Raw genomic sequence first — 26,404 nt, 5'->3', positions numbered from 1 at the left:
AAAAATAATCACAAATATCCATTTGCTGAGAGAAGCTCCCAACTAAACATGTAAGTTTTGTCTCGTCATCAAACACTGTCACACAGCACACGCGCTTGAGTTTTATCTGTGCTAGTTTTTAATATTGGCACATATTTTTTATATGTATGTTATAGATCTTACTTTGATCCATGCATATGTTTCTTTCTTTTTTAAATTGACCTCATAATGTTTAAAATGCCCCTATTATGCTTTTTGAGATATGACCTCATGCAGTGTGTAATAAAGCTGTTTTTTTTTAATGTAAAAAAAAGGGTCTGCAACGTTTCAAAGCTCAAAGTGCAGATAAATGGAGTTTTTGTCTCCCAAAAGAAAGAAGTGATTTTGAACTGAAACGAGTCGTCAGTAATTCAGTCTCACTTCCTGCTGTAGGTTTGTAGCTAATTTGCATAATGCCAACCTGTGGTCTTGATTGGCTGAGCAGCATCTCTTAACTCCGCCCTCAAACACTGTAGTGTATCTGAGACTGGAAGAGTTTGGTTCGTGTTGTTCATGTCGAGAAGACGCTGTTTTCTGATATTGATACGGTAAAACCCACGCCATCGTTACTGTTCGTATCACTGTGATCAAGAGCTGAGATTCAGATATGCTAATGCATGTTTGCTCTCTGACCAATCAGAGCAGAGCAGCTCTCAGTGAGGCGGGGCGTAGAGAGACTGAATCCTCGATCAAAGCGTTTCTGAGAGGAAAGAGCTGACGCTGCAGTGGAGATTATGAGGACATTAAAGTGTTTTTGATCTTGGATGAATGTGAAGCTGTTGTAGGAGAAAAAACTAAATTTACAACATTTACAATAGCATAATAGCGTGTTAAAAGTGCAGATTTTGTATTTTGATGGTACTGAAAGCTTAAATTTCTCTGCTTACATACAGATCAAAGGATGATTGTTTTGACTTTTTTACCGTATTGAATGACCTGTTTGTACATGTCAGTGTGTTTCTCCAGTGTAGAGACCTGTGCTGTGCTTCTCCTTCAGCTGAACATCGGCTGTGAGTCGGCCTTCAGTGCGTCGGCGCCAGTCCTGCTCCAGTTCTCTCACGACGCGGGCCGCTCGTGGGCTCTGGTGCGCGAGGGCTGTTACCCAGCATCCCCTGGGGCCGCCAGCTGTGAGGGCAGCGGCCGGGAACTCAGAGAGCCCACCGTTTACAACACAGGAGACTACGAGCGCTGGACCAGAATCACGGTTGTACTTCCACGAAATGTGGCTGCCAGGTAACCGGACACTGGGCTTGTTCTCAATTTTCGAGATGTTTAATAGAAAACAAGACCAAAATACTAAGCAAGAAGAACATTGTTGGCAGTGCTTGGTTGATTATTCTAGCCACAGTTTTGATGAACTCATCTCTACATTCCCGTGTGGTTTTCAGCAAGACACGCTTCCGCTGGTTCCAGGAGAGCAGTGTGTATCGGGACGCCCCGGCGTTCGCCCTGGACGGCGTCTACATCTCTGAGCCCTGTCCCAATCACTGCGGGGGTCACGGAGACTGTGTCTCAGGCGTCTGCTTCTGCGACATGGGATACACAGGTAATGCTCACATTCAGACTCGTCATTAGCCATCAGACATTCATAGCCGGTCTAATCTAGTTTTTGCTCTTTGCTTGACATGGTGTTATGGCGCGAGTTGACAGAAGCTGAATCAATGTATGTTGATCATCATATCTGGATGTCAGTAAATCACAACAACTGCACATGTCGAACACCTCTTTGTCTGACATTTCAGGTCTTGGAGTCTCTGCTAATGAACTGGAGTCAGTTGCATAAACACAGCTGTCATGTTAAAGTCACTATGAATTCAAAATGAATTCTTATTTTTTTATTGCAGTGTTTATTCTAAATGATTTATCGGTGCATATCATTATTGTTTCAAACATTCATGTGTCTCATAATCTTGAATCAGAATAACAGCAGCATCTCTTCTCTTCTCTGATGACGAGGGCGGGGCAACCTGTCACTCACATGAGATCAGCCAATAGCAAACCACAACCATCCAATTATCCAATCACTTCCCCACAGACACAATCAAGCCCCGCCCACATTTGTTCTTGTTCCAGAAGCGTTTCACTCGATATAGGGCACGATAGGGAGGAAAAGACGAGCACAACTTGTATGATGACTTTAAAAGCTAGTCTGACCAAATATCAATTAGTTGGAGATAATCATAATATTTCTTTTCAGATTAAATCCGTCCAATCGATAAAAATGAGATGATTAAGTTGTAAGACTAGCCTAGCTGAGTCAGGTGTGTGATCAGGAGCTTCTGCTGTGTGTGATGTGGTGTGTGTCTGACCAGGAGCTTCTGCTGTGTGTGATGTGGTGTGTGTCTGACCAGGACCTCTGCTGTGTGTGATGTGGTGTGTGTTTGTGTTCAGTGGAGGTGGATGGGTCGAGCTGTGTCCCGTCGGCAGCGAGTCCCACTGAGCTCTCGGAGGACTTCGAGGGCAAGCTGAGCTCACTGTGGCAGAGCCTGAGCGGAGGACAGATCGGGGACGGCTGTGGGACCATCAGCGAAGGCAAAGCGCTGTACTTCAGCAGTCTGGGCCGACGAGAGGCTCGCACCACACTGCTGGACACCACCAACACCCGGTCAGAACCACTCCAACTATAAGGCTTCAGAACGCCCTCATTTCTCTACTTATAACCTACTCTTTTCTCTTTCTGTACAGTTTGGTTCAGTTCTACATTCGGATTGGAGGGAAAAACATGGGCTCCACTTGTACTCGCCCCCGTTCCCGAAATGAAGGTGAATGTTGTCAAGTCAGCTTCATTTATACAGTGCTTTAACAATATAGATTGTTTCAAAGCAGCTTTACAGTGATAATAGGAAATGAAAGTAACAAAGATTGATTGAACTTAAAAAATGTGAATCTGAGAAAACGGTGACAGCTTGCACATGCATATTACGTGTTTATTCTATAGGTATGTGCGTTTGAATATGTATGTGTGCAGGCGCATAGTTTTTTTTTTTAAATTGTCCTCACCAAATTACTTGTCTGGCCTGCAAAATACTGAATTTTTAGTCGTTTCCGTGGATCCATGTGAACTGGAATCATTTTAATAACGTATTATCTGTACAGAGGTAAAGGGAAGGGAAGTGGAGATGTGGAGATCATTAACTGCAGATCTGGTGGGAATTGTGAATTGTACAAAAACATATGATTATTGGACAAAAGTAAGCGTGAAGGTCCACCCCTAACCATACCCGTCACTGGGGTGTGTGCAGATAGTATGAAAACAGACGAATTATCCATCAATTCGCCAAAACTTAAAATAGTTACGAATTGCCATGAGATTTTGTCAGTTGTACAGTATTAATAAATAGAAATAAAGTGCTTGATCACACAAAGCTCATCAGAAACGGTGATCAAATGTTTTAGATGTTCAATCTCAATATATTCCATTATAATAATCCTCACATCGTCTTTGGAAAGCACAGCGGTTTCAGCGGCTGGATGAGGCGATCAGGCACTAAAAATGCTGCAGTTATTCATGACTAACCCTGCTTGTATTTCTTTGGCAGGTGTGGTTGTCCAGTTTTCCATCAACAATGGCGTGCAGTGGCAGCTCTTACGCGAGCTGGACTTTGGGTCGTTCCTCGAGCCTCAGGTGGTCACCATCGAGCTGCCGCCCGCAGCGAAGACATCACACACCGTGTTCCGCTGGTGGCAGCCTCAGCAGGGTCAGAACCGTTATAAACACACTATTCTATAGTGAGAACATCATAACCTACAAAACATGTGTTGAGATGCAGTCATCTATCTCTGGTTTCTCAGGTAAACACGCGGCCCAGTGGGGCCTGGATAATATTCTGATTGGAATGAACGACAGCGCTAGAAGTGGATTTTTCGACACGTTTGATGGCACTTCCCCTTTAAGACACAACTGGTATCGAGTTGTAGGCGGAGAGGTGACCACAGACTGCCTGAGTCGAGACTCAGTGTTGAACTTCAACTCTGAGCTCATGGACAGTGAGTTACCATTAACATATAAGTTTTCATTCATCATCCAGACATTTAAATGAGCATTTTTAGCTGGCCATTTTCAGGCCTTCTCGCTCTGGTCTTTTCTAATATTTACGCGGGTCCTAAAGCTCTTGTCTGATCATAACCCTTTTTTTCCAGTGATATTCCTCTTAGTTTTTCTCTTTTGTAATGTCTCTCAGCCATCTCTCTTTCTACAGTCTTTCAACAAATCTCCCTCTTGCTCACTCTCTCTCTCCTCCCCCATCATGAGTGGCCACACCCCCTACTGCTGATTGGCTTACTCTCTCTCCTCCCCCATCATGAGTGGACACGCCCCCTACTGCTGATTGACTCACTCTCTCTCTCTCTTCCCCCATCATGAGTGGACACACCCCCTACTGCTGATTGGCTTACTCTCTCTCCTCCCCCATCATGAGTGGACACACTCCCTACTGCTGATTGGCTTACTCTCTCTCCTCCCCCATCATGAGTGGACACGCCCCCTACTGCTGATTGACTCACTCTCTCTCTCTCTTCCCCCATCATGAGTAGACACGCCCCTTACTGCTGATTGGCTCACTCTCTCTCCTCCCCCATCATGAGTGGACACACCCCCTATTGCTGATTGACTCACTCTCTCCCTCTCCTCCCCCATCATGAGTGGATACACCCCCTATTGCTGATTGACTCACTCTCTCCCTCTCCTCCCCCATCATAAGTGGACACGCCCCCTACTGCTGATTGGATCACTCTCTCTCCTCCCCAATCACGACCCCTACTGTTGATTGGATCACTCTCTCTCCTCCCCCATCATGATTGGACACTCCTCCTACTACTGATTGTCTATCTCTCTCTCCTCCCCCATCATAAGTGGACACACCTCCTACTGTTGTTTGGCTCACTCTCTCTCCTCCCCCATCATGAGTGGACACACTCCCTACTGCTGATTGACTGACTCTTTCTCCTCCCCCATTATGAGTAGTCACGCCCCCTTCTACTGATTGTCAATCTCTCTCCTCCCCCATCATGAGTAGACACGCCCCCTACTGCTGATTGGCTCACTCTCTCTCCTCCCCAATCATGAGTGGACATGCCCTCTACTGCTGATTGGCTACAAGTGTGTTGTGCTGCTCAGTCCGATCCACTTTCAACAGCATTTCTCAGAATCTCTTACTGCACCTATAAGCAGATGGTCTACTAATACTCTACTGATGTATGTCTGTCACTGACACTCTACCGAATGTCTCTGTCACATCAGTGTATAAACCCCCCCATAGCCCTTTCCTCCACCCTGAACTGCCAGATAGATGCAAAAGGAAATACCACATTAGCATTGGGGACTTCAATGCTCATAGCACACTGTGGGGTTATGAAGTGAACAATCAAGATGGAGATGAAGTCGAAACCTGGCTTGAGTCGAAACACCTGACCCTGATCCATGACGCTAAACTGTCAAAATCTTTCCACAGCGCCAGATGGAAACGAGGATATAACCCAGATCTTGTTTGCGTGAGCAGTGAACTAACATCGAGAGTTGTGAAAGCTGTCTTGGATCCTATCCCCCACACGCAACACCGGCCAATCACCATAACCATCAAATCTGTCCTCCAAGCAACTACCGTCCCCTTCCGCAGAAGGTTTAATCTGCGGAGGGCAGACTGGCTGCCGTTCCAACAGGAGATTGAAAACTCCATCTCCAGCATTCCATCACACTCCAACAACTACAACATGTTCATAGACTTGTTGAAAAGGTCAGCCAGGCGACATATACCAAGAGGATGCCAGACCGAGTACATCTCCGGACTGTCAGAAACATCTAATGAGCTATTGAAAGCCTACCACGAGGCATATCATGAGGACCCCTTCTCCCCCACCGTCACAGAACTCGGAGAGACCCTGCTAAACAAAGTTGGGGAAGATCGAAGGCTAGCCTGGAAGGAGCTGTTAGAAAATACCAACATGACCAACAACAGCAGGAAGGCATGGGCCACAATCCGCCGCCTCGGCGAAGACCATACCACACCACCCACGCTCTCAACAGTCACAGCAAACGCAGTTGCAGCACAGCTGGTGGCAAACGGTCGCAGCCAAAACCGGCGCAGACCCACAGGAGAATACCGCCGGACAGCGGTACCGGACCACCCACAACCAGCCAGAGCACTTACCAAGCCATTCGATCCACAAGAACTGGAAGCTGCAATGAACATGCTGAAACCTGGGAAAGCAGCAGGAACCGACGACGTACTGACGGAAATGATACAGCACCTGGGACCTAAAGCAAAGACCTGGGTCCTAGAAATGTTGAACTCATGCATGGCAGAGAAAATAATCCCTCCGGCATGGAGAAAGGCCAAGATAGTCGCAACTCTCAAACCTGGAAAGGACCCATCATCCCCAAAGAGCTACAGACCAATTTCACTCCTCTGCATCACCTACAAGCTCTATGAGAGGCTATTACTCCAACGCCTTATGCCAGTTATAGACTCCAAGCTTACTAAAGATCAAGCTGGTTTCCGTCCTGGTCGCTCCTGTGCTGGGCAGCTATTGAACCTCACCCAACATATTGAGGATGGTTTTGAGTGTAAACTCATCACTGGAGCAGCTTTCATAGATCTTACTGCTGCCTACGATACAGTCCAGCACCGCACCATGATTAGGAAACTTTTTGACATGACTGGTGACCTCGACCTGTGCCAAATCATCAAAAGCCTCCTCAACAACAGGCGCTTCTTTGTCCAATTAAATGACAAGAAAAGCAAATGGAAAGCCCAAAAGAACGGCCTACCACAAGGCAATGTACTGGCCCCACTCCTCTTCAACATCTACACTAATGACCAACCACTTCACTCACAATGCCGCCGCTTTATTTATGCGGATGATCTCTGCATCACCACCCAACAGGAGAACTTCCAGAAGATTGAGGCAGTCCTGGAAAATGCCCTTCAAGAGATGTCAACCTACTACAAAAACAACCACCTGAAACCGAACCCATCAAAAACTCAACTATGCAGCTTCCATCTCAAAAATCGAGATGCGAAAAAAGAACTGAGCATCCCATGGGATGGCCACAAACTCTCCAACCACCCTCACCCTGTGTACCTGGGAGTCACACTCGACAGGACACTCTCTTTCAAAACTCACCTCCAGAATACCAAAGCCAAGATCAACACTCGCAACAACATTCTGCGCAAACTGGTAAACTCAAAATGGGGTGCCGATCCATCAACCATCCGTGCAACTGCCCTAGCCCTGTGCTTCTCCACAGCCAAATACGCGTGCTCAAGCTGGAGCCGCTCCCACCATACCAAACTGATTGACATAGCCCTCAACGACACCTGCCGCATTATCACGGGATGTATAAAGACAACGCCAGTCCCGTGCCTCTATGCTCTAGCTGGCATTGCCCCCCCTTACATCAGACGATCCATCATTGCCCAAGACGAGCGGAGAACACAGGAGTTTGACACCAGGCACCCCCTGCACGGACACATTGCACCCCCACCCCGTTTGAAATCGAGAGCCAGTTTCCTGCTGACAGTCCCACTTCTCCAGACAACCAAAAAAATAGCGAGGACCAACATTTGGATAGATGACTGGAACCAGCTAACTACACGAGCCCAGGATTGGATGGAGAGAGGAATCACCCCGACTGAATGTCTCGCCAGCGGGCACGACCTCCCATGGCTAACCTGGAAAACCCTCAACAGACTACGAGTGGAACAGGGGAGGTGCAAAGCACTTATGAAAACATGGAACCACCAGACAGATGACACATGTAGCTGTGGAGCAGTTCAGACAATGTCTCATCTACTGGAGTGTGAAAACGCCCCCCAGTGCAGCCCCCAGGACCTGGCTGAACCGACCCCATCAGCTGTGACCTGCGCCAGATATTGGCAGAACGACATCTGAAATTGCAACGGACTCGAAGAAGAAGAACTCTACTGATACTTTAATGAGAGCTAGTGGACCATCAAAATAAAGTGTTACCAAATAATTTAGTTCTGAACTTGCCCTTTGACACTCACAGAGCTGAATGAAGCATGTATTATAGGGTGTATCTGTTATCAATGCACATGTATTTATAGGGTGTGTCTGATATGAATGCACATGTATTATAGGGTGTGTCTGATATGAATGCACATGTATTATAGTGTGTGTCTGATATGAATGCACATGTATTATAGGGTGTGTCTGATATGAATGCACATGTTTTGAGGGTGTGTCTGATATGAACTGTCCCCCAGAGAGGCCTCGGTACGCTGAGAGCTGGGACTTCGAGGTGTCCGGCTCCTCCTTCCTCCAGTTTGATCTGAGCATGGGTTGCAGTAAGGCCGCGTCTCCATCTCACGGCGTCCGACTCGAGTTCTCCACAGACTGCGGGCGCCGCTGGAACCTGGTCACGCCGGAGTGTGTGCCGCCCGCCATCGGCTGCTCCGGGTACAGCCAGCGCTCGGTGTACAGCGCGCCTCAGTACCTGCAGTGGAGGAGGGTCACTGTCTACCTGCCCAGCACTGCCATGTATGACTCTATACAGATGAGTTTATACACACCTCAGTCCCATCACTACACCTTTATACTGTCCTCGCTGTGGCAGCAACAGAGTCAAGCCTCATTTCTATAGCACTTTATACAGTAGAGATTGTTTCAGAGCAGATTCACAGCTGACAGCAAACATTCTGGCAAGGTTACGAACAAACGTTCTTCCAGACACATTAAAGGGTTAGTTCACCCAAAAATTTTAATTAGCCCATGATTTACTCACCCTCAAGTCATTCTAGGTGTATATGACGTTCTTCTTTCAGATGAATACAATCAGAGTTATATTAAAAAATGTCCTGGCTCTTCCAAGCTTTATAATGGCAGTGAATGGCTGTTTCTGTTTTGAAGTCCATAAAAGTGCATTTCTGTCAGGACCACTATCGTCAAATACGATTGATAATTAGCATACAGTATGGAATGGCGGAATGGTTCTGTTCTGGGCAAGAACTCCCTGGACATCAATGCAACCTAGCATGGATAAGAGCAGCAACAACCCTCCTTAGGGTGAACAGAACAGAACCAACACAAATGTATTGCAGATATCATTAATTCAAGATTTTAAAGTACAACATAATTAGAGAATTTATTCTGATTCAAGGGGAATCAGAATGCCAAACTGACTGATGAGAGGAGGAGCTGGGGAGGGAGGAGGGTAATCAGCTCCTGAGAAACGCGATAGAAATTAAACAATGCAAATTAAACAATGTAATAATTTAAAGCAGAAACAATGAGCTCATTGGAGTAATGAATACTTGTTTGTTAAGAAATCATTATAACATTTAGAAAATGTCCATGTAAGGTACTTAATTAATTTTCTCATCTGCCATGATGTGTCCGAAAACCTTTACAGTCATGTCATGCTACCTTTTGTTGGAGTTTCCAACACTAAACCCTTTCCCCCGGTTCGTGTAGTTCTCCCAGAACGAGGTTCCGCTGGATCCAGCCTGTGTTTGCTCCCGGAGCCGATGGCTGGACGCTGGATAATGTTCTTCTGACTCCGGGCTGCCCGTGGATGTGCTCGGGACACGGCCTGTGCGACAACGGACACTGCACGTGAGTCTCCAACCGGAAAGGGCTGCACGGTTAATCACAATGTACATGTGATTGCACCGATTTGGTTTATCGCGATTATGAAATTGCAAAGGCTGTGATTATTTGTTATGCGCAGCTTGTCATTGATGATCGGCTCAGTAAACGCTGCTCACTCTGAAAGCACTGTGAGTTTGAGTCACATAACATGCATTTGAAAAAGCAACACGTGTCAAACATCTTTCCAAACATGAGAAGCATTTATGAACCAGTTCAGGGGTGCCCAATCCTGCTCCTGCCGATCGACTGTCCTGCACAGTTCATCTCCACCCCTAATCAAACACACCTGAAGCAACCAATTAAGGTCTTCAGGATCACTTGAAAATTAAAGGCAGGTGTGTTTGATTAGGGGTGGAGATGAACTGTGCAGGACAGTCGATCGGCAGGAGCAGGATTGGGCACCCCTGCTCTTGTCCAACAAAAGACATTTAATAACACGCTTTTACTCCAAACTCACTTCATAACGACAGCTGAGCTCCTCCTTCTGTGAGATGATGAGCTTCTTACACAGAATAAGGCAGTCGTGTGTTTATTAGTCGTGTTTAATCAAAGTGTTTCAATCTTCTTTTTATTCAGCTACAGATAGTGTGATGGGATTTCCTGGAATGATGTGTGTTATCGTACTTCTGCGGCAGGGCATATTTGGTGTGTGTGTGTGTGTGAGACGCCCTCTGGTGTTCAGAGGGATATGTGGTGTGTGTGTGTGAGACGCCCTCTGGTGTTCAGAGGGATATGTGGTGTGTGTGTGTGTGTGTGAGACGCCCTCTGGTGTTCAGAGGGATATGTGGTGTGTGTGTGTGTGTGTGTGTGTGAGACGCCCTCTGGTGTTCAGAAGGAGCATTTACTACCGATCAGCCACTGCACTGAAAAGCTGAGCAGAAAATAATCGCAGCCTTTGCCAAATGGCGTGCAGTTTCACTGTGATTAATGGCACTGACACCGGCTCCTGATAAACTCCAGCGCTGCTCAGCGATCCTGCAGTGACACTGGTTTCTCTCTCGCTCAGCTGTGATGAGGGCTTCGGTGGTGCTCACTGTGTGCCTCTGCTCGCTCTGCCGTCGGTTCTGAAGGAAGATTTCAACGAGAACCTGAAGCCTGACGTGTGGCCCGAGGTGTACGGGGCGGAGCGGGGAACGCTGAGCGGAGAACCTCTCAAATCAGGAACCGCACTCATCTTCAAAGGCGTGAGTACAGTGTGAACGCGTGAAATACTAGGGGTGTAACAATTTATCATGTCACAATATAACAACAACAACAACAACAACAATTTTATTTGTATAGCACATTTAAAAACAACTGGCGTTGACCAAAGTGCTTAACAAGGCCAATAAGGGTAGACAATACAAGCACAAAAACCAGCAAAGATACACATCAAAGAGAAAAAGTCGGTCACATCAGGGTATATTAAAAGCTAGTGAAAAGAGATGCGTTTTCAGAGAAGTTTTAAAAAGTGTCAGAGTTTGGGCAGATCTGATATTGTGGGGTAGGCTATCCCATAGCTTGGGTCCATAAGCTGCGAAAGCACGGTCACCCCTATTTTTTAATCTGGTCCTGGGGACTGAAAGTAAGTTCGAGTCCCCCGATCTTAGTGATCTTGACTTAATTTCTGGATGAAGCAATTCAGATAGGTACTGGGGAGCTAAGTTCTGTATATATTTAAAAACAAAGAGCAAAACTTTAAAATCTATTCGAAATTTAATCGGTAGCCAATGAAGCGAAATCAGAACCGGTGTAATATGTTCAAATTTACGTTTTCCTTTGAGAAGGCGTGCAGCTGCATATTTGGACTATTTGTAGACGGGTGATGTGTTTCTGAGGAATCCCAATATACAAGGAATTACAATAGTCCAATCTGGATGTTACGAAAGCATGCATAGCTATCTCAAAGTGCTTACCAGACAAAAATGGTTTAACCTTAGCTAAGAGACGGAGGTGAAAGAAGCAGGACTTTACCACCGCACTTATCTGCTTTTCAAGGTTAATGTTGTTATCAATCCAGACCTCCAGATTCCGAATACAGGTGGTACTGTGGGGTGACAACGTTTGGAGGTCACAAACATGTGTACTACGATAACTGGGGCCAAACACGATCATTTCCGTCTTATTTTCATTCAGACTCAAAAAGTTACCAGTAAGCCATAATTTCAGGTCATCTATACAGTCCAGTAGTGGCTTTAAAGCAGACTTGTCATCACGCTTTAGAGACATGTAAATTTGGATATCGTCGGCATACAGGTGAAAAGAAACCCCATGTTTAGTTAAAATAGAACCTAAAGGTAACATACAGATTAAATAGTTCTGGCCCAAGGATAGAACCCTGCGGAACGCCAAACCCAAGTTTCATTTTGGATGAGCACTGTTTCCCGATACGAACAGAGTAGCTTCTGTTAGACAAATATGAGCGGAACCATTTCAACACCATGCCCCTAAAACCTGTACATGCCTCAAGACGAGAGATTAAAATATCGTGGTCGACCAGGTCAAAAGCAGAGCTAAGGTCTAAGAGGACGAGAGCTACAGATTGCCCTGTGTGAGTACTGAGCAGAACATCATTCATGACTCGTAGAAGTGCAGATTCTGTACTATGACGTAATTTAAATCAGGCTGAAATTTCTCGTAGATCAGACTATCAGTTAAAAAAGACTGGAATATATCGCAAAACATAAAAACAACATGCTGGGTTGTTTTAACCCAACTTTGGGTCAAATATGAACAAACCCAAACATTGGGTTAAAAATTGAATTAATGACTCAATAATTGTAACCCAACGACTGGGTTTGTCCATTTTTGACCCAAAGTTGGGTTGAAACGACCCAGCATTTTTTAGAGTGTAGTGATAATATGTATTGTGGATATTTCACCCAAAATGAAAATTACTGTGTGAGAAAAAAATCAAGTTTTCAGAGTTTTAGTGTCAGTACTACATTAAACTACTATATATAATGTAGAATATAATGTATAATAATGCAGTGGGGGAATATTTGTGTGTCCTGATAATGCCAAATGTCTGATGTTACAGTAAAAGTGTCCTACATTATTATAAATATATCTAGTCAGTGAAAGAGTTCAAGCATATTCATCTACAATAATTCAGTATTTTCAGCTCCAGAATCATGAATATTGTTATTCTGGAGTCTCTATTGTCCTGTGCTTTGGGTTTCCAGCACCAAGTCCAAGACTATTCATTTACACCCACAATGTAATATTAAATTTAGCAGTTTAATCAATAGTAAATGTTTTGTTAACCTTTTATCATATGTCTTGGAATATCGCAATAATACGGTATTGTGAGTCCAGTATCGTGATATCTGTTATATCGTGAAATGAGGGAATCGTTACACCCGTATGAAATACTGCTCTGCCTCATGCATTCAATGTGCATTAAACCTTTAGGAGTTTTATCATCTGATGTAAATAAATCATGTGTGTTCTCCGGATGACCGTTCTCCTGCAGGAGGGATTGCGAATGCTGGTTTCAACAGATCTAGACTGCACAAACACCATGTACATCCAGTTTTCATTCAAGTTCATAACAAAGGGTGAGTCTGGCGTGAAGCGTGTTCAATCTCAAGGCTTTCTCCTTGTGTTCTGTGTGTTGTAAACACATGTTGTGTGTGTGTGTGTGTGTGTGTGTGTGTGTGTGTGCAGGCGTGCCCGAGCGCTCTCACTCCGTGTTGCTCCAGTATTCGGTGAATGGAGGGATCAGCTGGCTGCTTATAGACGAGTTTTATTTCCCCACTTCCACAGACACGCTGTTTGTTCACATGTCTTTGCCTCCCAGCGCGCAGACAAACGCTACACGGTTTCGATTGTGGCAGCCGTACAACAGCGGTAAGAAAGTCACGGTCACACACACACACACGCCTCACTCACACCATCACTAGTGCTATATAGAGATGAGTTCGTTCATAATACAGAAGAGTAGTGTGCTAATTTTACACTTTAAACAGGACCTGTTACTCCCTGTTACAGAGTCTTGATGTTGTTTCAGGCTCTACTAGAACAGGTTTTCCTGCTTGAATGTTGATTATTCTCCTCATATCCTCCATTGTTGCAGCTCCTCTCTTCCCAGTCTGTCAGTAACGCTCTGTTTACTTCCTGTCTCTATGAAGCCCCTCCTTCTGAAAAGCACACTGTGCTCTGATTGGTCGGCTGGAGCAGTGTGTTGTGATTGGTCGAGCGCTTGTTTGGGAATTGTTCCTTGTTTGGGAATTGTTTGGAACAGATTGTTTGGGAAATGTCCATTAATGAAGTTAGAAAATTAAGGGAGTCTAAGCTCAAAGCAAGAAAAATTCAAAGGCAAAACAAGATTATTTTTCTGACCCCGATGGCAGATATTCTTGTTTTAAGCACAAACTCACTTCATTTTTACACGTTTTTCAGACACCAACACTTAATATCCTCAGTCATGATGCGTCTCCAGTAAATGCATCTTGATTTAAGAATGTTTAGATCATTTTGCTGTAAAACAAGACAGAAACACTGAGGAAGAACATCATGTTTTCCAGTGTTGTTTGTTCTTGATGAACGTTCTCATTACGTTAAGAGAAAAAGTTCTAAGAACAACATTTCTGGAACATTCTTATGATGTTACAGTGCTATGCATAAGTTTAGACACCCATACTAAAGTTGACTAAAAAGAGGAATAAAAAATCATCTTTTGGAAACTGAACTTAATGCCTTAATTTAAAAAATTAGGAAAAATCCAACCTTTAAGGACACCAATTTTCTTTGTGAATGAATAATGTATCGTAAATAAATAAATGTTCTTCCTTAAAATACAGGGTGCATAAGTTTGGACACCCCTATGTTAAATTCCCATAGAGGCAGGCAGATTTTTATTTTTAAAGGCCAGTTACTTCATGGATCCAGGATACTATGCATCCTGATAAAGTTCCCTTGGCCTCTGGAATTAAAATAGCCCCACATCATCACATAGCCTTCACCATACCTAGAGATTGGCATGGTTTTATTTCAGTTAGCCTAATAGCTAATAGTTTGATTTGCATTGAGTGATGATCTTATGGAAAGTACCCCATGCCAATCTCTAGGTATGGTGAAGGCTATGTGATGATGTGGGGCTATTTTAATTCACAAAGAAAATTGGTGTCCTTAAAGGTTGGATTTTTCCTAATTTTTTAAATTATGGCATTAAGTTCAATTTCCAAAAGATGATTTTTTATTCCTCTTTTTAGTCAACTTTAGCATGGGTGTCTAAACTTATGCATAGCACTGTATTTGTACGAGGAATATTTCAAATACACCTTCAAAGAATGTTATATTGTGAGTAGAAATAATTTCAGGAGAATGTTGTACTAACATGATCATTACCTTTTAAACAATGCTGTAATCCCGACGATAAAGCTGGACATTTAATGTTTTAGAAATTCACTGTTCCCACAATGTTCTTAAGCATAAATGTGTTCAGTGTTTTTCTCAATCCTCCAGGTAAGAAGGAGGAGGTGTGGGTGATTGACGACCTGATCATCGACGGCAACAGCGTCAGTAGTTTGCCGGTGATATTAGAGAGCTTTGAGTCGGGACCGCAGGAGGGGAACTGGCTGTTTTATCCCGGAGGAAACACTGGATTCTACTGTCCCTATCAGAGAGGAGGCCTGTGAGTATCTCACTCCTGTAGATAATCCAGAGAGGACTCAACACACACTCACCTCGAGCTGGATCACGATTCAAACGCTAGTCAAACCTGTCGATGGAGTCATGTGACCCTCTGTGCTTGCAGGGAAGAGGACTCGGCCATGGTGTTCATGTCCAGTGATCTGGGCGAACACTCAATCACCACCAGAGACATTGATGTCAACGAGAACACCATCGTCCAGTTCGAGGTAGAGCTCTGAGAGATCAACGCTGGCGTTTAAAGGGAATGTTCACCCAAAAATGAACGTTTAATAATTTCTGTCATCATTTCCTCGCCCTCGTGTCGTTCCAAACCCGGAAGATTTTCATCTTCAGAACACAAATGAAGATATTTTGAATGAAATCTGAGAGATTTCTGTGCCTCCATTGAAGGTCTATCACTCAAAACTGAGACGCTTCACAACATCCGAGAGATTGTGAAATAAATCCACACACTGCAAGAAATGTCTTACTTAGTATTTTGGTTTTATTTTCCAATACAGACATTCTGAAATCATCAAGACATATTTACTTTAGATGTTAAGTCTTGTTTTCTGAAAAATGTTGATATCTCCTTTGAATTCAGTTTCTTTTTCTGACCCCATTGGCAGATATTAGTTCTTGTTTTAAGAACAAACTCATTTAATTTTGAAGATTTCTTCAGAAAACAAGACTTAATATCTTCAGTCATTTTGCTTCTCCAGTAAATGTATCTCGATTTAAGAAAGTTTAGATATTTGTGCTGGAAAACAAGACAGAAAAACTGAGCAATGTATGAATTGAGCAGTTTAATCCAAGTCTTCTGAAGAGAGTCAATGGCGTTGTATGATGAACAGATTTAATATAGGCTTTTATTCACATATAAACATTGATCAGTGAACATAGAGCTGGTGAACAGAAGCTCGCGACACGTTCTTGACACTTCTGTTTGCCGTATTTGATGTGCTCTATGTATATTCGCTGATTTATGAATGTTTTGAAGCGTCAGAGTTTTGGGTGAATAGACTTCACTGCAAAAAATGTTTTTCTGACTTAGTATTTTTGTCTTGTTTCCAGGCCAAATACCTAAAAATTCTTAAATCAAGGAGCATTTACTAGAGAAGTAAAATTACATAAGAATTGAAATCTTGTTTTCTGGGGAGAAGAAACATGAATTGCTTAAAACAAGCAAAATTATCTGCCTATGGGGTAAAAAAAAAAAAAATCTTAATTCAAATGGAAAACAAGAAAAATAATCTCAAATCAAATGGAAAAGCATTTTTGCAGTGTTTAAATGGATGGACAGAAATCTCTCAGATTTCGTTAAAATGATCTTAATTTGTGTTCTGAAGATGAAAGAAAGTCTCATGGGTTTGGGACGACATGAGGGCGAGTAAATGATGACAGAACATAATTCTTTGGTTGAACTAACCCTTTGACTGTAAAGTTAAATACTGATCTGTGGTACGTCTCGTTACGTCACGACTTTGGCTCCTGCTGTAGATCAATGTGGGCTGCACGACCGAAAGCTCCTCGCTGAACCCCGTGCGCCTGGAGTTCTCCAGGGACTTCGGATCCACATGGCATCTGCTGGTTCCTCTGTGTGCCGGCGGCCCTCGGCTCAGCTCGCTCTGCTCCACCCAGCTCCACCCGGCCAGCGTCTACTATCCTGGAACCTCACAGGGATGGAGGAGAGAAGTGATCCACTTCGGGAAGCTGAGACTCTGCGGGTGAGTGGGACAGGAGTTCAGAAACTAGCAGAAACATTTAACCCTTGTGTGCTGTTCGTTTGCCATTTACACTCCAGAGAAGCCAGACAACATTAGTAACAAAATAATATTTTTTTTGTTTTTTTTTAAGAAATGTAATTTTACTCTATTTAGTTTATTAGTTTATTCCTCAGTTTATTTTAGTTTTTTGGAGGATTTATTCTATTTTTTAAATTTATATTAAAAAAATTAAAAAAATTTAAATAGGTTTTTATAAATAAAATAAAAAACAGATTTTTATGTAAAATCCACTTTATAAAAGACCCACATTTCTAAATTTCATTCATGGAGATAACATGGATAATTTGACATGATTTAGTGTAACATTTTTGTCTATCTTTTGGAAAATGCAGTTTTAAAAAAAGTAAAAAATGATCACTTTAGCCAGTAGATGGCTGCAGAGCTCCACTATTTGACACTGTTAGACATCTTTTCACAAGTTTTTCCAGTTGGATTCATATATACATATTATGAAATCACAATTATAAAAATAAAAGTTACTTTTTGTCAAAGTTTAGCATTTTTTGTACTGGAAAAAAAAAAACTGTTTTTCAACAGTTACATTATTGTGAATTTTACATAAAAGCTGTTTTTGTATAAAAAAACAAAAACATAATTTTATTAAATTAATATAATTTTTTATAAATGAAAAAAATAATAATAAATCCTCCAAATACTGCCCAAATGAGGAGTAAAAACATCAATAAACAGAGTAAAATTACATTTGTTTAAAAAAAAAAAATATATATATATATTTTTTTTTGTTACAAACTTACAATTTGTTGCCTGGGGTCTGCTGCCTCTGGAGACCCCCAACAGCACAAGTGTGACTTTCCCCCCCTAACTAACATAAAAAAAGATATCATTCCAATTATTATTTTTTATTTGTAGATCTAGAAAGTGTTGACAACTGTACAAAATTTCATGCCATTTGTACAAAGAAACCTTTTTTTTATTTCAGCAAACGAGAAAAAAAAGACCAAAAAAAGAAAAAAAAAGTCCAAAAAGACCCCGAACAATGCACAAGACACATGACCAATGTATAAATAATGTTTTTGAGAACGTTCTGTCAGCGTGACTGGAAGAGCGGTCATGTTCTGTGAGCTGGGCTGCTGTTTGCTCAGTCGACCGTTGCGTGTTCAGTGTGTCTCAGTGTTTCTGTGCTTCAGATCGGTGCGGTTCCGCTGGTTCCAAGGGTTTTACCCGGCCGGCGCGGCTCCGCCCACATGGGCCCTGGACAGCGTGTACATCGGCCCTCAGTGCCAGAACATGTGTCACGGCCACGGTGTGTGTGTTCGAGGCACTCACTGCATCTGTGATCCAGGATACTCCGGCTCCGACTGCTCCGTTCCAGATGTGCCAAATCCAGATTTCCTGAAGGAGGATTTTGAAGGTACGGAAGCAAACAGATGTTGCACAGTAGTTTAGTTGTTATATGAATGTGGTTCAGTGAGTAACACAAAGATGTGTTTGCATTTGAAAAGCGTTTGTAAGAATAGAGTTATAATCAGTGTTGGGGGAAGTTACTTTTAAAAGTAATGTGTTACAATATTGCGTTACTCCCTAATAAAGGAACTAATTGTGATACTTTTATTGAAAGTAAGGCCTTACTCTACTTTTGCATTACTTTTTCTCACCTGGGCTGGACTCGCTTGTTTGTTTTTTAATAGCAAAAAAAAAGAAAAAAAAAGTAAAATGTTCAATGTAAAGGCCTTTTCACATCAAAAGTGAAATGAATAAGCCTAAAGGAAATGCAAAGTCAGTCAATAAATGAGAAAACAAAGTAACATTACTTATTCTTATTAATGTGTTACTTTGCTTGTTACTTGAAAAAAGTAATCTGATTATGAAACTCACTTGTGATGTAACAACATTGGTCATAATATTTCACACAAAACCAGCGAACAGGGAACGTTCTCACAAGATTCTCTCAAAGTTATGAACAAACTCACTTCCAGTAATGTTAATAGAATGTTTGTTCAAAGTTATCTGGTCTTTAATAATGTTCTCAAAACGTTAGAACAAAAACATTACGTAAAAATCGTAAAAGTCTCCCTGTAGTCAATAATTGTATCCCTTAAAGCTCATCTTTGGTCACCAAAATGACATATTTAAACTTTTTTACCTTGAAAAAAATGTCTACATGCCTTAAGATATCTTGAGTGTAACTCGACACCCTTGCCTCATTTAGTATGCGTGGTTCTATGAATATGCAAATGAGCCCCGCCTCCACTCAGTCCCTCAGCTCAGAGATCCACTGGTTGACGATCACACGTTGATCTGATTGGTTACAAGGTAGTTTGTGATGTCAGAAACACCAGCGATTTCAAAGCGTGTTTTTGAGACTGTCTTTGGTTCACTGCAGTTTTAAGGAGGAAATACTGAATTTACACATGGTTTGTCTTAAAGCACATTAAAAACACCATAGACACATAAACAACATTAAAAGCTGGATTTTGCTCGCCACAGGGGGACTTTTAAGTTTAATTTGGACGTTCATCTAATGTGTTACTACTTGTTTCAGAACATTCAAAAGTAATGTTTGCAGAAAGATAGAACTGAATCTTCCCTTTCAGACAGGGTATCTTTCTCAAGAATAGATCTTCTGAAGAAGCTTGACTATAGCAGATGTAACTGTGTTGATTGTCTCATAGGTGGAGTTTTGGAGTCTGAACATTTCAAGTTGATGAGTGGAGGAAAGCCTTCCCGAAAGTGTGGCATCACGACCAGCGGGAACCACCTGTTCTTCAGTGAGGACGGCTTGCGGATGCTGGAGACGCTGGATCTGGACCTGTCTAATGCTAGGTATCACACCCAACAGAACCGAGCGTAATGGACAATGACGTCCAGTGTCACAGATCAAAGCAAAAACAGACATTCCAGCCTGGAAACGCATATTTCACAGTAAAATAACGGCTATAGAAGTGTTTTTTCAGAGAAAGGAGTATGTGAACTTAGCATGTTTCCTCAATATATGCAAACATATGCTTTAGTAGAGTGAAAAAGTTACATACAGCACTTTCAATGTTCAAATGTGTTTCCACCACAGGTTCATCCAGTTCTTCCTGAGGCTGGGCTGTGGGAAGGCGTCCCCGGACCCGCGCTCGCAGCCGGTGCTCCTGCAGTTCTCCACGGATGGAGGGCTCACCTGGACTCTTCTCCAGGAGTTCCTCTACAGTAACAGCAGTAACCAGGCTCACCTGGTGGCCCTCGAGATCCCTCTGAGGGCCCGGACCCCAGAGACACGCCTGCGCTGGTGGCAGCCCTCCGAGAACGGACACTTCCACAGTCCCTGGGTTATTGATAAAGTAAAGAGCCAAGACAGAATGGCAACACACTCATTTACACTGTATTAAATATTGCAAAGGCATTCAGACCATTTTTCTCATTTTACTCCATTATACTGGTCAAAAGTCTGAAATTGTTACGATTTTGATCATTTATTTGATTAAAAATGCAGTAAAAAATGAAATATTATTGTAATGTAAATCAGCTGTGAATATATAGTAAAGTGTAATTTATTCCTGTGATCAAAGCTGAATGTTCAGCATCATTACTCCAGTCTTCAGTGTCACATGATCCTTCAGAAATCACTCTAATATGAGGATCTGATGATCAAGAAACATTTATGATTATTATCAGTGTTAAAAACAGTTCATATTTCTGTGGAAACTGTGATACATTTTATTTTTCAGGATTCTTTGATGAATAGAAAGTAAAAAAAAACAACAACATTTGTTAGAATATAATCTTTGTAACATTATAAATGTCTTTAATGTCACTTTTGATCTTTTTTTTTTTTTAACCCCAAATCTTTGAATGGAAATGCATCACAAAAATGTTTCTACATGTTTTCCAACTGTTTTTAACACTGATAATAATCATAAATGTTTCTTGATCATCAACTCATCATATTAGAGTGATTTCTGAAGGATCATGTGACACTGAAGACTGGAGTAATGATGCTGAACAGTCAGCTTTGATCACAGGAATAAATTACACTTTACTACAGTAGTCAACATTTGAAGTGGATCAAAAAAGTTAATCACAGTTGTCCTAAGACAAGAACGGGTATTGTTCAAAATTCATGTATAACTTTGATGAAAGGTTTTGATCCACTTCAAATGTTGACTACTGTATATATTCACAGAGAAAACAGCTGTTTTAACTTGCAATAATATTTCACTGTTTTACTGTTTTGTTGATTTGGCAAGGCGCCGCCAGTAAACGTGTGCTCAGGCTGGTTGTGTGTCGTGTGTATCAGCAGCATGTTGTGACGTGTGTGTGTGTGTGTGTGTGTGTGTGTGTGTGTGTGTGTGTGCAGCTGGTGGTGGGTGGCAGTGCCAGTGGTTGGGGGCCGCTGGAGGACGACTTCTCCTCCACTAACACCCGCTCGTGGCTGCTTCACCCGGGTGGCACGCGGATGCCAGTGTGTGGATCTGACGGAGAAGCCTTCGCCTTCATCGAGAAATCAAACACCCGCTACGGCATCACCACCGACATCAGCGTGGGCCCCGATGCCTTCGTCCAGTTCGACTTCTCTGCCTCCTGCTCGGTCACCTCGTCCTGCTACAGTAGGTCACTGACGCGAGCGAGCTGTGTGTGTGTCGTGAAGAGGGCTTTGCTCTGACGGGTGTGTGTGTGTGTGTTCATGTGTTCGCAGCGGTCGAGCTCGAGTACTCTCTGGATCTGGGTCTCACGTGGCTGCCGCTGGTCCGGGATTGTTTACCCACAAGTCCAGATTGCTCTTCTTACACACTGCAGAAGCTGTTGGTGTCAGATACGTACAACAAGTGGGGCAGAGTTACTTTACCCATACCACACTACGCCAGGTAAACACACACACACACACTTGCACTTACATCAATGATATCTAGCACTGTGTCCTAACCAGATGCAACACGACTACGAGTACAAAATCAGCCAATCAGAAGAGTGTGTGGGCGGAGTCTCTCTGCAAACACACTGCACTCACAATCAAATCGATCACAGATCACAGCCAATCAGAAGAGCGTGTGGGCGGAGTCTCTCTGCAAACGCACTGCACTCGCAACCAAATCATTCCAAAATCACAGCCAATCAAAAGAGTGTGTGGGCGGAGTCTCTCTGCAAACGCACTGCACTCGCAACCAAATCAATCCAAAATCACAGCCAATCAAAAGATTGTGTGGGCGGAGTCTCTCTGCAAACGCACTGCACTCACAACCAAATCAATCCAAAATCACAGCCAATCAAAAGAGTGTGTGGGCGGCGTCTCTCTGCAAACACACTGCACTTGCAACCAAATCAATCCAAAATCACAGCCAATCAGATGAGCCTGTGGGCGGAGTCTCTCTGCAAACACACTGCACTCGCAATCAAAGCGATCACAAATCACAGCAAATCATATTTTATATAAAATAAAAAATGTTGTGTTTAGTACATTTGCTTTACAGTAACTAATAACTTTTTTACACTTTCATTTTCTGACATGCTTTCACTTCTCCAGTAATATGTTGAGTGTCTCTTTGAAAAACACTCATGAATTACAACTAATTAGTTTGTTAATTAGGGGTGACAGTTCACAGGTCAGTCCCTGAGATTATCATTGTCATATTTGTATGTTGTTGTTCCAGCCGCAATCGACGTCGCAGAAATAGAAACATTTCTAAAATAGAATCCGCTGTGGCTTGTTTTGTATCGTGGTTGGAGAAAAACTGATTAACATGGAAAAGACGCCTTTTATCGAGTCTGGTTAGTACAGGGTGTAAGAAAGAAAACACTTGAATTGAGAGTTTGTTGATCTTCTTTTGTGGCGAATGCTCAGGTCCACAGCCACTCGCTTCCGCTGGTTCCAGCCAGCGCCCTTCGATAAGCAGCAGACGTGGGCTCTGGATAACCTGTACATCGGAGACGGCTGTGCCGACATGTGCTCTGGACACGGCCGGTGTAGACAGAGCTCCTGTGTGTAAGTCCATCTCAGTCTCAGAGTCAGTCTCAGTCTCAGAGTCAGTCTCAGCTCACTCTCAGAGTCAGTCTCAGAGTCAGTCTCAGTCTCAGCTCACTCTCAGAGTCAGGCTCAGTCTCAGCTCAGAGTCAGGGTCAGTCTCAGTCTCTGTCTCAGTCTCAGCTCACTCTCAGAGTCAGGTTCAGTCTCAGTCTCAGTCTCAGTCTCTGTCTCATCTCAGTCTCAGAGTCAGTCTCAGTCTCAGCTCACTCTCAGAGTCAGGCTCAGTCTCAGTCTCAGACTCAGAGTCAGTCTCAGTGTCAGTCTCAGCTCAGAGTCAGGGTCAGTCTCAGTCTCAGTCTCTGTCTCTGTCTCAGTCTCAGCTCACTCTCAGAGTCAGGCTCAGTCTCAGTCTCTGTCTCATCTCAGTCTCAGTCTCAGCTCACTATCAGAGTCAGGCTCAGTCTCAGTCTCAAGCACCCTACACACCGGGACGAATATCGGCGCGCGTTATTCGCCAGCGTTTTTCAACGCGTTTTTTGTGTTCACACCCAAGCGATTTTCGCTGACGATGAGCCGAGTGAACATGCAAATTCATTCCCTGACATTAGATGGCGCTTAATGTAAAACAGAAATACCCCGGTACACAAGGTGCAATACCACTCCATAACAGTTCTCTTTTATCAAGATTTTTGTAGTCGCTGTCGCGTTTGTCATATAGTTCTTTATGTTCCGACACCAACGAGACCAGCAGCTCTACAATCATCTTGCCTTGCATCTTCCTCGTCTTATTTCTTCCCGGCAGTGTAGGCGCTACTTGGCGTATATCTTCTTCGCCGTTTCGTATGTGTGCTCGGCAAGACCGTTTTGTGTTTGAGCGCCCCCAAGTTGTGTTTTACTGTAACTTCAGAAGCTCCAGACACGTGAGCAAAAGCGCCAATCTCATTGGTCGGATAGTTTTTGACGCGGCGCGTCAAACCAAAAAAACGAACCCGAGGCGTTTTTTAAAAAATTACGCTTTTACGTGTGGCGTTTTTCGCGCCGGTGTGCACACTCACATTGGCTCCCTTTGTTTAGTCACGAGGCGTTAAACATCGGCGAATATCGCACGCGAAATTCGTCCCGGTGTGAACAGGCCTTCAGTCTCTGTCTCTGTCTCATCTCGTCTCAGTCTCGTCTCAGTCTCTGTCTCGTCTCAGTCTCAGCTCAGTCTCAGAGTCAGTCTCAGAGTCAGTCTCAGTCTCAGCTCACTCTCAGAGTCAGGCTCAGTCTCAGACTCAGAGTCAGTCTCAGTGTCAGTCTCAGCTCACTCTCAGAGTCAGGGTCAGTCTCAGTCTCTGTCTCGTCTCAGTCTCAGCTCACTCTCAGAGTCAGGCTCAGTCTCAGTCTCAGTCTCATCTCAGTCTCAGTCTCAGCTCACTCTCAGAGTCAGGCTCAGTCTCAGTCTCTGTCTCATCTCATCTCGTCTCAGTCTCGTCTCAGTCTCAGTCTCTGTCTCGTCTCAGTCTCAGTCTCGTCTCAGTCTCAGCTCAGTCTCAGAGTCAGGCTCAGTCTCAGAGTCAGTCTCAGAGTCAGTCTCAGAGTCAGTCTCAGTCTCAGCTCACTCTCAGAGTCAGGCTCAGTCTCAGACTCAGAGTCAGTCTCAGTGTCAGTCTCAGCTCACTCTCAGAGTCAGGGTCAGTCTCAGTCTCTGTCTCGTCTCAGTCTCAGCTCACTCTCAGAGTCAGGCTCAGTCTCAGTCTCAGTCTCATCTCAGTCTCAGTCTCAGCTCACTCTCAGAGTCAGGCTCAGTCTCAGTCTCAGTCTCTGTCTCATCTCATCTCGTCTCAGTCTCGTCTCAGTCTCAGTCTCAGTCTCTGTCTCTTCTCAGTCTCGTCTCAGTCTCAGCTCAGTCTCAGCTCAGTCTCAGAGTCAGGCTCAGTCTCAGAGTCAGTCTCAGTCACTGTCTCAGTCTCTGTCTCATCTCAGTCTCAGTCTCGTCTCAGCTCAGTCTCAGAGACAGAGTCAGACTCAGTCTCAGTCTCAGAGTCAGAGTCAGAGTCAGTCTCAGTCTCAGTCTCTGTCTCTGTCTCTGTCTCGTCTCAGTCTCAGCTCACTATTAGAGTCAGGCTCAGTCTCAGTCTCTGTCTCATCTCATCTCAGTCTCAGCTCAGTCTCAGGTCTCTTCTCTTTCAGATGTGACCCCGAGTGGGGAGGCGAGTTCTGTGACGAGCCGTTGGTGTCTCTCCCCGTCCAGCTGAAGGACAGTTTCAGTCGAGCCCCGGCGCTCAATCACTGGCACCTGCTGACCGGCGGCAAGATCAGCAGCGTCTGTGGAGCCGTGGCCTCAGGGTCAGCCCTGCACTTCAGCGGGGTAAATCCCTCCCTCCATCTCTCCATCCCTCAGTCCTTCCCTCCCTCCATCCATCCGTCAATCTCCTTCAGTTTGAATAAATCTTAAGTTTCTCACATTCACAGTCCACACAAAATAATAATATTTACATGGAGGAATTTGCAAGCGGAAAGACTGAATGCTTCTCTAGCGAGGAAACGGATCTACTCGTGCACGAGGTTAAAGCGCAAGCAGACCATCTACGGGGCAAAGTGTACGTGTGTTATGGACCCGCCTATAGGCGCATATTACTAACGCGCTCTTTAAATCACAAAAAAATAAATACTGCCAGACCAGGTTTCAGTTGGTCAACGGCTCAGTCTATTTCAGTTTCCTCAAAATAGCAACGCTCCAACAATACGCCTGAACACACACCTGGTTCTCAGGGGCCACAAATGGGCGTAAATGCATTTGCTATTTAAACAACGTGGCGCAGGACATGAAAATGAAAACTGCTTCGGGCTGAAACTAGCAAAACACACTTGCGCCGCGCTGCATTGGTCCGCATGTATGATAGGGCCCTATATCTTACAGGGAACGTTCTGGCAAGGTTCTCTCAAAGATATGAACAAGAAAGAACATATTTAAAAACTGGACATTATAAACATTCAGAAGTAACATTTTCATAATGGAAAGTTATCAAAAAGTTGTTTTTGTTAGCTGGGTCATGAAGTGAGAATTTGGCAATTTACCAAGTATAGATGAAAACTAAAATCAAAACACAGACTTCACGAGTATTCCAGCTCCCGCATTTCAACCGTCAGCGAAGACCTTATTTTCCTGAGGATTGTGTCCCAGGAGTCTTGTGGATTGCTGCTTGTTTTCCTCTAAGGCTTTTTATAGTTTACTCCATCCATTTTTCATTGTGTCTTTATGAGTTCTGAATCCCTGCCGTCCTTCTCCGTAGGGACGATGTTCTTGAGCTTCACGATGAGGCACAAAAGCTCAATTTTACTTTCATCAGAGCGTGAAATCTTCCTGCAGACAGTCGTGTCTCTCAAATGCCTCTGAGCAACTCCATCTCAGATATCATGAGTTTATTCAGTAAAACTTCACCCTGCCAGCTTTCCATAAAAATCTGTCTGTCTGTCTAACTGT

The 26,404-nt window shown here is 43.6% G+C and overlaps 1 protein-coding gene across 2 annotated transcripts in view; it reads left to right on the top strand.

The window, feature by feature from the left end:
* The window catches only part of reln (reelin), a 158,685-nt gene that overhangs the window by 108,049 nt on the left and 24,232 nt on the right, over positions 1–26,404 (top strand). For both annotated transcript variants that reach the window (XM_079873327.1, XM_079873328.1), the window contains exons 28-48: positions 1,016–1,251; positions 1,407–1,564; positions 2,410–2,623; positions 2,704–2,780; positions 3,558–3,716; positions 3,811–4,005; positions 8,244–8,517; positions 9,451–9,591; positions 10,634–10,811; positions 13,082–13,166; positions 13,276–13,458; positions 15,076–15,244; positions 15,368–15,470; positions 16,744–16,970; positions 18,179–18,402; positions 19,664–19,814; positions 20,059–20,317; positions 21,334–21,583; positions 21,673–21,841; positions 22,816–22,956; positions 25,111–25,288. In XM_079873327.1, coding sequence (XP_079729453.1) covers positions 1,016–1,251; positions 1,407–1,564; positions 2,410–2,623; positions 2,704–2,780; positions 3,558–3,716; positions 3,811–4,005; positions 8,244–8,517; positions 9,451–9,591; positions 10,634–10,811; positions 13,082–13,166; positions 13,276–13,458; positions 15,076–15,244; positions 15,368–15,470; positions 16,744–16,970; positions 18,179–18,402; positions 19,664–19,814; positions 20,059–20,317; positions 21,334–21,583; positions 21,673–21,841; positions 22,816–22,956; positions 25,111–25,288 — 3,771 coding nt within the window. The remainder of the gene's footprint in view (positions 1–1,015; positions 1,252–1,406; positions 1,565–2,409; positions 2,624–2,703; positions 2,781–3,557; positions 3,717–3,810; positions 4,006–8,243; positions 8,518–9,450; positions 9,592–10,633; positions 10,812–13,081; positions 13,167–13,275; positions 13,459–15,075; positions 15,245–15,367; positions 15,471–16,743; positions 16,971–18,178; positions 18,403–19,663; positions 19,815–20,058; positions 20,318–21,333; positions 21,584–21,672; positions 21,842–22,815; positions 22,957–25,110; positions 25,289–26,404) is intronic.

The sequence above is a fragment of the Squalius cephalus genome (genome assembly GCF_949319135.1).
Source record: "Squalius cephalus genome assembly, chromosome: 6".
NCBI lineage: Eukaryota > Metazoa > Chordata > Actinopteri > Cypriniformes > Leuciscidae > Squalius > Squalius cephalus.
This window is presented reverse-complemented; position numbering and strand designations above follow the sequence as displayed.